Source organism: Brachyhypopomus gauderio, chromosome 4 (genome assembly GCF_052324685.1).
Source record: "Brachyhypopomus gauderio isolate BG-103 chromosome 4, BGAUD_0.2, whole genome shotgun sequence".
NCBI classification, from domain to species: domain Eukaryota; kingdom Metazoa; phylum Chordata; class Actinopteri; order Gymnotiformes; family Hypopomidae; genus Brachyhypopomus; species Brachyhypopomus gauderio.
In genome coordinates, this window is record NC_135214.1 from 17,648,466 (window position 1) to 17,662,327 (window position 13,862).

At 45.5% G+C, this 13,862-nt stretch overlaps 1 protein-coding gene across 2 annotated transcripts; it reads right to left on the bottom strand.

The window, feature by feature from the left end:
* Positions 1-241: 241 nt before the first annotated feature.
* On the bottom strand, positions 242-13,775 carry hat1 (histone acetyltransferase 1). Of its 2 annotated transcripts, none has more exons than XM_077002782.1 (11): positions 13,638-13,775; positions 12,633-12,704; positions 12,413-12,488; positions 11,818-11,938; positions 9,056-9,235; positions 8,536-8,657; positions 7,596-7,700; positions 6,867-6,973; positions 5,082-5,233; positions 2,720-2,836; positions 242-791 (listed from the first exon to the last, which is right to left on the bottom strand). In XM_077002782.1, the coding sequence occupies exons 1-11, from the start codon at positions 13,642-13,644 to the stop codon at positions 624-626; spliced, it is 1,227 nt and encodes a 408-aa protein (XP_076858897.1). In that variant the 5' UTR covers positions 13,645-13,775; the 3' UTR covers positions 242-623. The 2 variants fall into 2 exon arrangements, with proteins under 2 accessions (XP_076858897.1, XP_076858898.1); XM_077002783.1 differs by having other exon boundaries at positions 13,694-13,718.
* Positions 13,776-13,862: the final 87 nt, after the last annotated feature.

Here is a 13,862-nt window from a genome sequence, read left to right on the forward strand (position 1 = left end):
CACTAAAGGCTTTCAAAGATCACCCAGAACATTTCAGTTCATTCGCGAGGTTGAAAACACTAGTGGTGGAAGTTTGCAAAATGGTATTTGGGCCGGCCTTAACTGGAACCAGTGGACATGGACATCCCTGAGTGAAAATGTAAAAATATAGAAGAGCTAAATACCACAAGCAGGTCTGTGCACTGATAAGGAAATAGACATTAAATTTTGACTTCATAAACAAATACAGAACACGACCGAGCAACATACAAAACATTTATTCCCTTTTTTTTTGTTTTTTTTTTACAGTGCTTCAAAACCCACACATCTTTAGATTGAAAACAGCCTGACCACTGAAATAAGAAAAAAGAGAAATAATTCATAAAGAGGAAAACTTTCCAGATGAGGTCTGGTCTGTAAGGGTCTCATCAGCGATGTGTTCAGATGCACACCCCCCACCCCATCAACAACACAGTGTTACACTCAACGCTGGGTCATGGTGGAGCGGTTGTTGGCAGGTGTGTGTGTGTGTGTGTGTGTGTTTGTGTGTGTGTGTGCGTGTGTGTGTGTGAGCACTCGACAGCAGTCTCAAACAGACCCAAAGCTCCTTTGGGTCTGTCATCTACCCCACAGAGTGCAGGGTTTCATGCTTGGGCCAGACGGTCCAGAACTCTGCGGTACTCCCCCAGCACGTCTTGGTAGCTCTTCTCCAGTTCTTCATGCTGCATTCTCGTGTCCATCTGGCTGATGTGGGACGCCAGCTCCTCTGGACGCAAGCACTTACGCATCTTTGTAAGCTCACGCTGGTTCTTCTACACGTGTGAAAACAGGAGAAACACGTCACAGGAGACCGTGGAGCGTGAGGCTGCAAACACTAACCATTGGCCTGGATCCTTAATTAAACGCAGACCAGATTAAAAGTAGACTCCACAGACCAAAGAGCAGTTTCATGTAGATGCATTTAAGAAATGAAAGCACACTGTGAAAAGTGATCAGGTGAGCTGATCATTCAGAGAAAGAGCGGGAAGGACAATAATGGAAAGAAAGCCTTCATTTAAGATGAGCCTCGGATGTGATTGCTGGCAGCACTGGAGCACGTGTGGCACACGTGTGTGGAAACGCGTCCTCTCCGTCACTCAAAACTTGCATGCGCATGCTCACAAACATGCAAGACAGAGCATACACAACCACACGCTACATTCCCACCTGCGTGCAGCAAACGCGCACACACACTACACAACACCCCCCTTAATAACCTGAGGGAAGACGCGCGTGCATATGCATGTGTGTGTGTGTGTGTGTGTGTGTGAGCATCTGGTCTCCAGATCTCTCTATTCTCCTCTACTGAGGAATTCCAACTTCCTTTTCAATCACCCCCACCCCCACCCCCATGTCTTCTGTGTCCCCCTTTTTCCTGTCAGGGGTTTCTAGGCTGGTTAACATCATGGCGAGAGGTTGTGGAGCTGGATCCAGCAGTCCGTACTGAGCCTGTATTTCTGTTTTGCGTTTAACTTACACAACAGCACAACGCACACGGCTTCACATACACCTACATTACCAAACGCTCTCTGCCCACCAGCAACTACACACTTTGTGCTGTGAATGCCTAATAATGTAACAAAACAGCAGCCTGTTAAGACAACGGATGTTCCATGACTTCAAAAGGACACAACGGTCATTTAAGTGAACGCTCCTGTATGAAAATACTGAGCGAGTATCGTAGCGAAACACTTAAAGAATCACACAGTATGGCCGTAAGAAATCAAAGCACAGCTGGAGTTTTGAAACTATACTGTCAAATGAGAGCGAGAGACTGAGGGAGAAGAGAGTGAGACTGAGGGAGAAGTGAGACTCAGAGTCTGAGCTCATGTAAGAGTTAAAGAGGCAGTGTTTGTGTTTACGCGATCAGAAAGAATGGTTTCTTGTCAGAAACAGGTTCTCTGATTGAGATGCAAATTCTTAACAGCAGCAGACTGGAGCAGATCAGAATCCTGCAGAACACACTGCATGGGGAGCCATAACAGCACCTCCATCATAGAACCTCCATCATAGAACCTCCATCACAGCACCTCCATCATAGAACCTCCATCACAGCACCTCCATCACAGCACCTCCATCACAGCTCCTCCATCACAGCTCCTCCATCACAGCACCTCCATCACAGCACCTCCATCACAGCACCTCCATCACAGCACCTCCATCACAGCTCCTCCATCACAGCACCTCCATCACAGCACCTCCATCACAGCTCCTCCATCACAGCTCCTCCATCACAGCTCCTCCATCACAGCTCCTCCATACACATGGAGACAACAGGACAACACATGGACAGCCACTACAAGCTGGAGACACCGCTACACTGTGGGAGAACGGCTGTGGATCGGGGTCAAAGTGCGCGTCCCGGGTAGTCTTCACCCACTACTGCACGGATCCTCAGAACTTCGGTTAACAAGCGGTTAAGTCTCAGAACCAAAACGTAGTCAGTAATGCACAAGATTGCTGTCTCAGTGTCTCAAGATTGCTGCTTGTGTTAACCTAAAACCACTGCAGTCTTGTTCTCTTGTACACACACACGCACGCACACACAAGTACGCGCACACACACACACACACACACGTATACACGCACACACACACACATATATACACACACGTATACACGCACACACACACACATATATATATATATATATATATACACACACACACACATATATAAACACGTATACACACACACGTACCCTGTACGGCCCAAACAGCCTCTTCTTCACCTCCAGCCGGAACTTCCTGGCTTTCACCTCGTCACTCATGTCCGTGTTTCTTAGACGCAGGATCTCGTACACCCGCCTGGCGTGTTTCTGCACACAAGACCACACCGACACAAGGAGCATTCAAGCCTCCGTCCATCCTGAGGAAGAGGACTGAGATCTGAGCATGCGAGGAGGAACACAGGCCTGCCAACGAGCAATAATACAAGTGACCGCACAAACATTACGAACAACTCCATGCAGGCAAAAGTCCAAATTCCAAAAATCATGTTAAAGCAACAAAATGACATGAATAAGACGCAGGTCAAGAACCACAGCTTTAAGCCACGCTCCCTGGGATGGGAGCAGACATTCTGCCTGGTCATGCCACAGGCACCAGACTGTGATAATCACTCACAAACAACAGGGCCATGGGGATTCTGGGAAATAAACGGGGGTGCAGGGATGTAATTGGAGCAGTTAAATAGCGGCCTGAGTGCAGAGAGACAGAAGTCCTACGGGGGTACAGTGTAAGGAAACCCCCCCTCCATTCACAGTTAATGGCAAGCTTCCAGTAGTGTGTGAGTGTGTGTGAGAGTGTGTGTCCTTATTATGACGGAAGTCGCAAATAAGTGAAAGGCCACTGTAAATTACAAACTAGGGTTGCAACGGTATGAAATTTTCACGGTATGATAACCGTCTCAGAAAATACCGCGGTATCACGGTTATCACGGTATCACAGTTAGTTTGTATATTATTAAAAGATACACTGACCCTTAAAGAAATTACAACAAGTTTTTTTTGTTCAATTAACTATTTATTGTAGAAACCTGGAACTATTGTATACAAAATGCCTCCTTAAAAAAAAAATAAGCTGTAAACATGTTTATATAAATACTGCAAAATTAGAGAAACCTAAATCATGGATTTCAGTACAATTATTTAAGTTTAAATTATTTAATATCTGATAAACTCAGCCTGGGTCAGTGTCTGATCAACAACTGTTGTAAACGTCCGTTGTACTGCCAAGTTAGAATATAACCAGATACTGCAGAAAGAGATGATTTATTTCTGACATGACCCTCACAATAGAGATTTCTATTTTAAGGCTTTCACACCGAGTCTGGTTTTAACATATGAAAAACAGGCACGTTAGAATTTGAAAATGAACGCATGTAAATTAATGGCGTCTTTCACATCCAGTGAAAGCAAGGACCATAAAAAGCTAGGTTTATTCTTTTCACTAGTGACCGTAGCGCGACTCCGCACAGTTCTCTCGTATTACGTAACAAATACGAGCCTCTTGTAATTCCAGGATGAAACATGAGAAAACGTGAAGACGTTAAGATTGGGCGTTTTGAAAATAAACAACCATTAAATAATGTGATGAAAAAGCAAATTATTTCGAGTATATGTATAAATATTTACCTTTATTAAGTTTAAGGTGCTGGGAGATATTGAAACGGACCTTTAAAGTTACGTACAAGTGCTTTAATTCCACCTTGTAAAGGTGTATGAATCCTGCAAACATGACTTTGTTCATTGCGCTGAGTCGCGGCGCGCGCAAAGTTACAAAATTCGAGAGGTGCACGACCTCGCGAATCGACAGCGCGTGAGACCCTCGCGCACGGGCGGAGCCACCGCGATTACGTCATTTTCGCCGCTGACTTTAGTTTAGCTTTTTTTGTTAAAAAAATTGTTAAGTCTGATACGCTTTCTGCCATTCTCACCGCTGTGCTGAGTAGCTGAACCAGAGCGGAGTTGCGCATGCGCGGGTTAGTTTCTCCGCTGGCTTGCTTTTTACCGGTAATAAGCAAACGCACACGGTATGATAACCGTGTATTTTAATACCGTGGTATACCGTAAAACCGGTTACCGCTGCAACCCTATTACAAACAGGGCAAAACATGCTTCAATGTAAGTCAAATCTGTGTATGACAGGACTAATTATTCACCACAACTCCTAGCTTCATTTGAAAAAGAAAACGATCTTAATTAATGTGTAAAAGTGTAAATGAATGTGACAGGGGTTAAAAGCATTTCAAGTGCCCATTTCCATAGTGATTCATATGACACAGGAACAAAAGTATTTTGGTATCTAAGTATTAGTAACAAATACTTCTGTGTCATCACAAGATAATTCGCCAAGCCTATTTTAAATGGCATTAGTCACAATTAGGCCTTCAGGAATAATCTAAAGTCATAGCCATACACACGCAGGCCTTTCGATAGTGATGCTGGTGCTGATACCAAATGTACTGCCACCAGCCACGTGCAGTTGTGCACTCAGGATGGTGGGAGGGTCGTACTCTTCTGCTGAAGCCTACACACCAGCAGCTCGGCAGGAAGCTCTCACCTTGTTGATCTTGAGTTTCTCGCGGGCTTCTGTAGCCATCTCCTCACTGAAGCCTTGGTCCAGCTTCTCCGTGGAGTAGGAGGGGAGGACCACACAGAGCTTCACCAGCACAAAGTCCCTCAGCTTCACATAGTTCTCAGATGGGTCCTCGGCTAGGGTCACAAACACGCACGCAGGCACGCACGCACACGCACACGCACACGCACACACACACGCACACACACACGCACACACACACACACACACACACGACATTGGCTCAGGGCTTCAGGCTGGTTACGGCTGTCCCCAGGGGGCGGGACTACTGCTCAACTGACAGCTTCCCTGTTAAGTAGCACCGCATGCTGACCACGACAAGAATGTTGACTACAACACTGACGCCAACAGAAAGGCAAAATACATTCATGCACACAAACAGGGGCCAGATTTTTGCTTTTGTCATAACGACAATTAATTGCTGTTTATTGTGTAATTGTTACCAATTGCAGAATTTTGTGGTATGTTGTACATATAAGTGCATATTGTATGAATGCTGCCCCTTGTGGTGAGGAGGTAGAATTTCAGAAACAGCTTATTAAAGAAGTAACAGGTGTAATCAATTACTTGAATCATGAGGATGAATCTTTTGTATTTTCTTTTATCAGTCTATTGTGGGCTTGTCTGTTGAATTTGTGTGCTGCAGGAAATAAATCTCTGAAGACCATGGTCCTCAAGTATGGAGGTGTCCTTTCTTCATTTTGGGATTTTGTTTGAAAATGACGCACCAAAAGACGTTTTGTTTGCTACTTTTGTAAGCCAGCAACTGGTGTTTGATCGAACCAGGTCTCATACACACATGTATACACGAACACACACAGGAAATTCTGACACATTCTGGCTATTTCCTGGACAGCGCTGTAAAACTATCCTTTTCTTAACCCTTTGGAGTTATTCTTTGTAATTAACATCTAATTTTCTGTAAACAGTATTATTTATTTCTTAACTTGTAATGGCATAGAACTGCTACACCACGTTGGCAGAGGTGAGTTTGACCTCGGAGGGTTTAGTCGGTGACAAAAAACTGCAGCACTGTGTCCATCTCAGGTGGCCCGGCCGGCGGGGACAGAATAGACACCCGTGGCGAGACGAGCAACCAGAAAGAGAAGAAGTGAGGAGACAGACGGAGAAGGAAGCACAAAGGTAGGAGAGTGAGAACAGAAGCAGGAAAAAGAACATGGGAAAGTGGTGTGAACGCGGGTCGTGGGTCTGGCCCGGCGGAGTGGAGCTGCGTGTGCGCTCTGAATAAAAGTTAACCCCCCCCCCCCCCCCCCCCACACACACACACACACGGCTCAATAATTATGCCATTGTGCGAGCGGACCTCGGCTAGCAGCATGTGGCCCGCACATTTCAGCAGCAACCGGCCCGCAATTTGCATACAGCCCTCCCACTTCCCCACGCGCCGGCCCAGAGAGCGCCCGCAGGAGAGACATTACTGCCGCTCGCAGTCAGAGCGCCCTCGAGAAAGGAGGCTCTGAGCTCGCGAGACGACATCTCATGGCGGCCTAAGAACGGCAGTTATCTCCTCTGCGCTGTGGGAGAAAAGGGGGAGACGCAAGTCTGAAACACCTGAGGAATACGGAGACACCGATGAGAGCCACTGCCCAGACTCATTCAATTAGCTTCCAACAGACTGCCGCACATTCAGATGATCCAGTGAATGAATGAATGAATGCTCAACAACAGCCCATGTGATAATGGTAATGTACATCCCCCCCGCTACACCACCAAGTGCCCTATGCCCACCTGTGATGTCTTGGACTTTAGGTGAGTTGCAGTAAAATCGGTGGACCGTTTCCAGCAGCTGAGCTCCATGACCTTCACCCTGAAATGGAGGCAAGACCAGCATCTGACTGCAGAGAGAGAGGGAGGTCACACACACACACACACACACACACACACACACACAGAGATCAAAAGACAAGTCTTCCTTCAAGAAGACCTTCAAGAAGGCCACAGACAGAAGAGCTGGAGCCTGAAGCACTAGAGGTGAGGGTTCCTCAGGGTTCTCTCCATCTCAGCGGCAGGAGATACGCCAACCTCCCACAATACCACGTCCAATTTAGCTTTACACGATACAATGGACATTTTACGATCATAATCATGACCTGATACAGATATGACAATATGTTTTGTTTAATACACATTCATGTCCAGACAGCTTTATTTTACTCCAACATTACCCTTGGTATAATCTCTACCAAAAGATAATCTTCCTTCATTCACTTGGCCATCATAATGAAATGTTACCACGCTGTGCCAATCAATATATTACACTGATTTTCAAAATGGGCTTTTTGGTGGGTGCTGCAGACTTTGCCATCCTTATAATACGCAAATGGGGGTTGGCTTATAGGATATATAAGCCAGTAATTTGGGGCACTTAGGGACAAGAGAGCCAGAGATGTATAATTTTCTTTTCCTTTTTTCAAAGAATAAAAGAGAGAGAAGGCACGTGCTTCCCCTGGTAATTACCTCACACGTGGTCTGGTTTTGTCTGGGTATACGTAGTAATTATACACTGTCATGTAGCCAACCGTAGCGTAGAGAGTCCCCCCATCCTTATTGTATTTCTCAAAACTGCAGAGAGTGGGAGAGAGAGGGAGAAAGAGAGAGAGAGAGAGAGAGAGAGAGAGAGAGAGAGAGAGAGAGAGAGAGAGAGAGAGAGAGACAACACAAAGGCAAGCAATCACAAGCACACTCCCATGCACCGGACCCTCTATCACTCTTTCAACCCCTCTCTCTTTCTCTAGTCTGACTGACCCCCTCCCCCCACCCTGCTTGTTTTGGCTGGGCGGCCCACGGTCAGTGTGAGCATGCTAGAGCCGGCCAGTTGCAGTCTGTGCACCTGCTGGAGAGAGTGAATGCATTATGCACTTAATTGGCGAACTGCAACTTAGGGAAGAGAGGAGCCCAGAGAGGGAGGCATCTAGCCTCTTCAAATCTCTCTAGTCCATTTTCCCATTGTCAGCTTTAATAGGTGCCAAAGCAAAGAAAACACTAGCGGAGTCTCCTTTTCTGCCGCCACAGATTCCATTCACTGTTTCAAAAGACAACGGCGTTCAATTCAGCCCCTCGCACTGCCAAAAAAAATAAAAAAATAAAGACGGAACAAGAAAAGAGACACACACCACAAAAGGAACTCTTGTGAGATCAACAGTTCACCTCCGCGCAGGGGGAAATATAATTAAACAGGCCCGGTGATTGGTCGCAAGGACTGTGGTAAGTGGTAACAAGGTCTGCAGAAGCGCGTGTGCGAACTGCACCTGACCGGGCCAGAGCCGGGTTCTCTAAACGGCCTGCTAGCCCCCCCCCCCCCTCTCCACCGTGCCTTTAAAAGGTGTGCGCTTCAAAGTGTAGGATTCAGCAACTATGAGCTGAAGCTTAAGGCGACCGCTCCAGTCTAAAGACTCACACGAGGAAAAAGTCCCAGCGATCGTCATCGACGTCGATGAAACTGGCGGTCTCGATGAACCACATGAGGAAGGTCTGGAGGCGTTCGTGGTGCTCTCTGAACCCTGGACACGACAGGTCGGCCTGCAGGGCGAAGAAGCACATCTGAGCTTCTGCATTGGTTTCACGGCCATCTGTCAGAGCACACACGACAACTACACCATGCCATTAAAACCAGGGTCAGGAATATCATAAGAGAGTATTATATTATGCCCTGAACAGACATAAGCAGTTTTTAAAACAAGGTTTTATTTTCTAAGCCCAAAGCAACGTAGGGGAATCAGTACAGGGTAATTACACTGTTTAGCAGGTGAAAAACTTGACATCAACACATCAAAACATTCCCAAAGATGGTGAAGAGGTCCAAAATCAGAGCTGGGTGTGTACTGTGAGACAGGCAGGCATGTAAAGACCTCCCCTAGATCCCACCGACATGGACGGTCCCAACCATCCGTGAGCCCACATGCAACAGCCATTAGTACCTTGTGTATCTGGTAAGTGAGGTCTGCTCCCGCTTCCACATTGTGAACTTTATAGGTGTGCAAAAGGGTACCAAAAGGCTTGAAGTTGGCTTCCTTCTCCAAGAGAGAGATGAAGTCGTCCGTGTTACTGCAGAAGCCCAGGGGAATGATCGTTCTGATCTTCCCCTCCACGTCATCAGGCTGTGGACACAAGACAAGCTGCGTGAAACGGGTTGAGTTAAAGTTACAGAAATAATTATATCCTGCACAAGACGCATTAAAGACCGAACGACCAATTTATTTAAGAGCAATTCAAAAAACACAGGCCTCAAAAACATCACAAAAGGAGCAGTCTTTGTGATATTGTACAAACCAGTACAATAAATGTTTGATAAATGGAAAAAACTAGTCTCCTTAATAGAGGTTTGTATGTGGTCTTTATTCTGAATAATTAGGCTAACTGATTAAGTTAACAGTAGAAGGCTACATGACGAGCTCCACTCCGTTTCTCCAAATGCTCTCTGGCCTCGCGTGCAACCCAAATGGAGCCACAACAGAATAATACCCTATTGTTCTGTCATTAGGCTATACTTCAGCCATGATTGACGTAGCACATGTGAAATTTAAAAAAAGAAAGAATACAATTTTTTGTCGAACAAAAAGGAGAACCATTAGGCAATTAGTACTGTCAGCCGAGCGGGCCTTCAAGCTCCAACCCCCCCCACCATGGCAGAAAGACCACTTAATTGAATACATTTACTACTTATCTTAAACCATGAATATTTGATGAAGTCCCACCACAATAATGCGTCCCTGCTTCTCACCGGGCAATAAAATTTAATGAATTGATCTCAACCTTAACACACACACACACACACACACGGAAGAAAAAGAAAAAAAAGCAGGCACCTATAATAGGCTCCTCTCCTCTAAGCCTGGCGAGTGAACTCAATCAAACGAGTTTGCCCCTGCTATTCAGGGCCGCCCCGGGCAGACAAAAGACCCTCCTTGGCCTCTTTTGGGATTTTTTACTCAGCAGAATGCGCAGTGCCTTCAGCTGCGATGTTTGCATTGTATCCATTTCCATGCGGATTGACATGAGAACACTTTGTATTAAGTTGCTAAGCAAGGCCTTTGGCACCATTTAGACGTGTGATGGGCATTAGTTCTGTAGCAGCTTCTCGCTGCTCCGCATTCAAAACAGGGAAATGAAGAAGGATGAGGACAAAACGCGCGACAAAAGGCTAATGCGCCGCACCGCTAATTCCTGCTCTTTCAGACAGCGGCTAACGTGAGCCAGGAAGCACTGCACCTGCGGCTGAGAAACCCTTCACCATTGTTGTCGTTCAACTGCATTTCTGAGGAATAAGAGAACCAGGGAATGCACATAGAAAGAAAAGTACAAACAAGTCAGATTGTCCCTGCTCTCTTCTATTCAACATTTACAAATTGCACAATCTTCTATATAATGAGTGCATTGTTGGGTCACTATATTAACCAACAGTGCGTCTTTAGAGCGTTTACTTCATTTGGGAATACATCATCTTTTCAGGAGAGACCTCAACAAAGGTAAAGGCCAGTGTAGGATCTAATTCCTACATAAAAGGTTTCATTTTAATCAAAGAACATCTTGTTCTGTAAGTAAAAAGTACCTCAATATGAGCAGCACCCTCTTTTAGAAGAACTGTGTACAAATATACCACAAAGAAACTACCTTTCACATAAGATCCACTCCATGCCATGTCATCTGACATTATTCCAAATGGGCACCTTATGTTGCTCTTATGTCAAAGCCCTTTTCTGAGAGAAGTTTTAGTCATCGGTGGTTTTGATGGCAGCCATCCTGACGTGGATGCAGTATGACTTCGGTATGGATTAGTGTGGATTGCGATCCACAGAAGACAGCCTGGCACGCCAAAACGCTGCCTTGTGCGACACACCACGACACACCGGCGACTTGAAGCACCGCTAAAAGAAGAGATCTAAATCCACTTCAACGAAGGAAATATGCGCAATGTGAACTTAATGAATTCAGATTGCGGTCAATGAATATATTATGCACAACAACAGTTTGCAACAAGCCAATTCACAATTATATGCTGTTATACCTCGATGAAAATCCACCAATGTTACAAGTGGGGGCATGTAACAAATAATTACAGGACGTCTATATATCAACACACCCAACGATAACATTATTAATGCTGATTAGGGCATCATAAATACTGAAACTCGCTAAGGAAAGGCAATCTCGGATTTTTATAGTTGACAACCACCATACACGGGTTTACATTTCCGTGCTGTGGTTGACGAGTGAACGAACCAAAAAAGCCCCACTGCTGTAATCTCCATTTATTTGAACAACCTTGTCAAATGCTGTCACGCCTCTCTGCCCCAACTGACCAGATTCCCAGCCAGCCGACTGTCGGCGTAGCGGTTGGGCCCGAGTCAGGTGCTGACCGCACTCTCCTGTGGGCACCATTAGTGCTGCATTGATCAAGGTTTGAAGAGAAACAATAACAGGTTTCGAACACCTGGAGGGCAAGTGGTGCTTTTATGCAGTGGAGAACGGACAGACCACATTCACAGCTCGAGTCTAGAGTCCGTGTTACCCATACGGTGCTACTCCACAACTCGCTTCGCCATAGTTACGTTTAACCCTGGCCCGCAATTATACAAGCCTCGACTATCGGGGCATAGAGCCTTTGAATAATCAAAACAAATGGTAAGTGACATGCGATGTGCTTTCAGCCTAGCATTCTGGGACGTTCTTGGCGTCCTACCTCCACACAGTCGAACGTCTCCGTCACTCTGGCCGTGTACTTCACTTTGAACAGCATGCTTAGGTTACCAGCACTGCAGTACAGCTGAATCTGAAGACCTTTGTATCCGAATGCTATTTCACTGTCGGACAATTAAACAATACGTTAGACGGCACACAGTGTGCCTGACAGCTTTTAAACAAATAAATAAATAAGTAAATAAATAACACACAAGATGGGAGTTGCACAATACTGACAGTATGTTGATTTGCAGACAGTTAAATGGGAGTTTCGTGGTGGTTGTCTCACACAAAGTCAAATATTGGGTCCATGTTTTGACATGATTAGACTTTACCATGTCCTATATTCATTTTGCGAAGCCGACAGCAACAAACACCACAATGCATGTAATACTCCAAAAGTACAAAAACCATTGGAGCACGGACCATTAACATTTGACGAGGAATTCACTGTGTATTCTCATTTCTACACTACTGTATTTGTCACACTCCCCAATATAATACTGCCATACGATCCTTATTATATTATTATACCATCCTTACATTTAAGACTTGAATTCAAAGTACTCAGCTAGTTCTAACTGGAAGGCACTTACTCATCGCCAAACAGTTGATGGCTATATTCAGGGTGGAAGGTTGTGCTCTCATCCTCTATATCCTCCGGGAAACGCACTGCCCCAAAACAAAAACAGTTTACACACCGTGTACTTCAGTATCACTCAAGTACAAATGTAGAAAAATGTGCCCTTTAATACTATACACACTTTATAACGACACTTTCACAATAGCATCCAATAAAAATAATAAAAATCTTACCTAATTTTAAACATATTGCTTCGTTGGTGTCACATTTATATTCTGCCAGTTTCTTCTCCATTGCATTCATTTCTGCAGGACAAAAAAACACCCAGTCCACCAAGACAAAGTGAGTTGTGTTGCGAGAAGGCATTTTTAGAGGAATGAAGTGAGTGCTGCTTACTAAACGTTTACGGACTGATAATCTAGTGGTCGATGGTCATTTGCCAGGCTGGTTCACTAGCTAGCCTAGCTATGCTACATCAATTCAAACAAAGGTTATCCAGGGAAAACCAGCTAACCTACCTACCCATTTGACCCAAACCAACCGATGTTAACTACCCAGGAGGGTAACGGTTGCAGACGCTGGGGTCTAATAAGCAACTGAATAGGTCCTCATTGGGCAACACTGTGGCACCATGTCCAGACCAGTGCGCGAGGCGGACCAGTGTGTCCAGACCAGTGCGCGAGGCGGACCAGTGTGTCCAGACCAGTGCGCGAGGCGGACCAGTGTGTCCAGACCAGTGCGCGAGGCGGACCAGTGTGTCCAGACCAGTGCGCGAGCGGACATACACCTGGTAACCGGTTCAACAGCCCAGTGTAATGCAGCAGCCTGAACCGCCGAGGTTAGCTACACGTTAGGACCTGTAATATCTGGGGAGTGTTAGAGCACTAGAGTCAGTTAGATCACTAGAGTCAGTTAGAGCACTAGAGTCCGTTACAGCACTAGAGTCCGTTACAGCACTAGAGTCCGTTACAGCACTAGAGTCCGTTACAGCACTAGTCAGTTAGAGCACTAGCACTTGTCCACTTGTTAGCCGTCTAGCCTAGCTAGCTAGCTAACTTCATTGTAGCCAACTAGCTAGCTGTCTACGTCAGCCACGGCTTAACGTTATTCAGGGCGCGAGCCAGTAACGTCGGTCATGAGCCACCGTACAATGTTCACAAAATACTACAATTTCATTATTGGTTATGATATAAAACGAGTGCCCTGTTTCGTGTAATATAAAACACGATATTTCTTACCCGCCATTTCTGCGCACTTCACCCGCGAAATGCAAAAGCACTTCCTGTTTACTCACGTGCTTCCGCTCTCAAAGCTGATTGGACGAAATGAGCCTCTACTCTGAGCACCACATGGACTTTCCCGGTGACTTAAAAGTCATTAATGTCCTATTAATGTCTTACGGATGTAAACAGACCTTTCAATTCTTATACTAGCTGAAGGAGCAATTATTGAGATCGTTATTT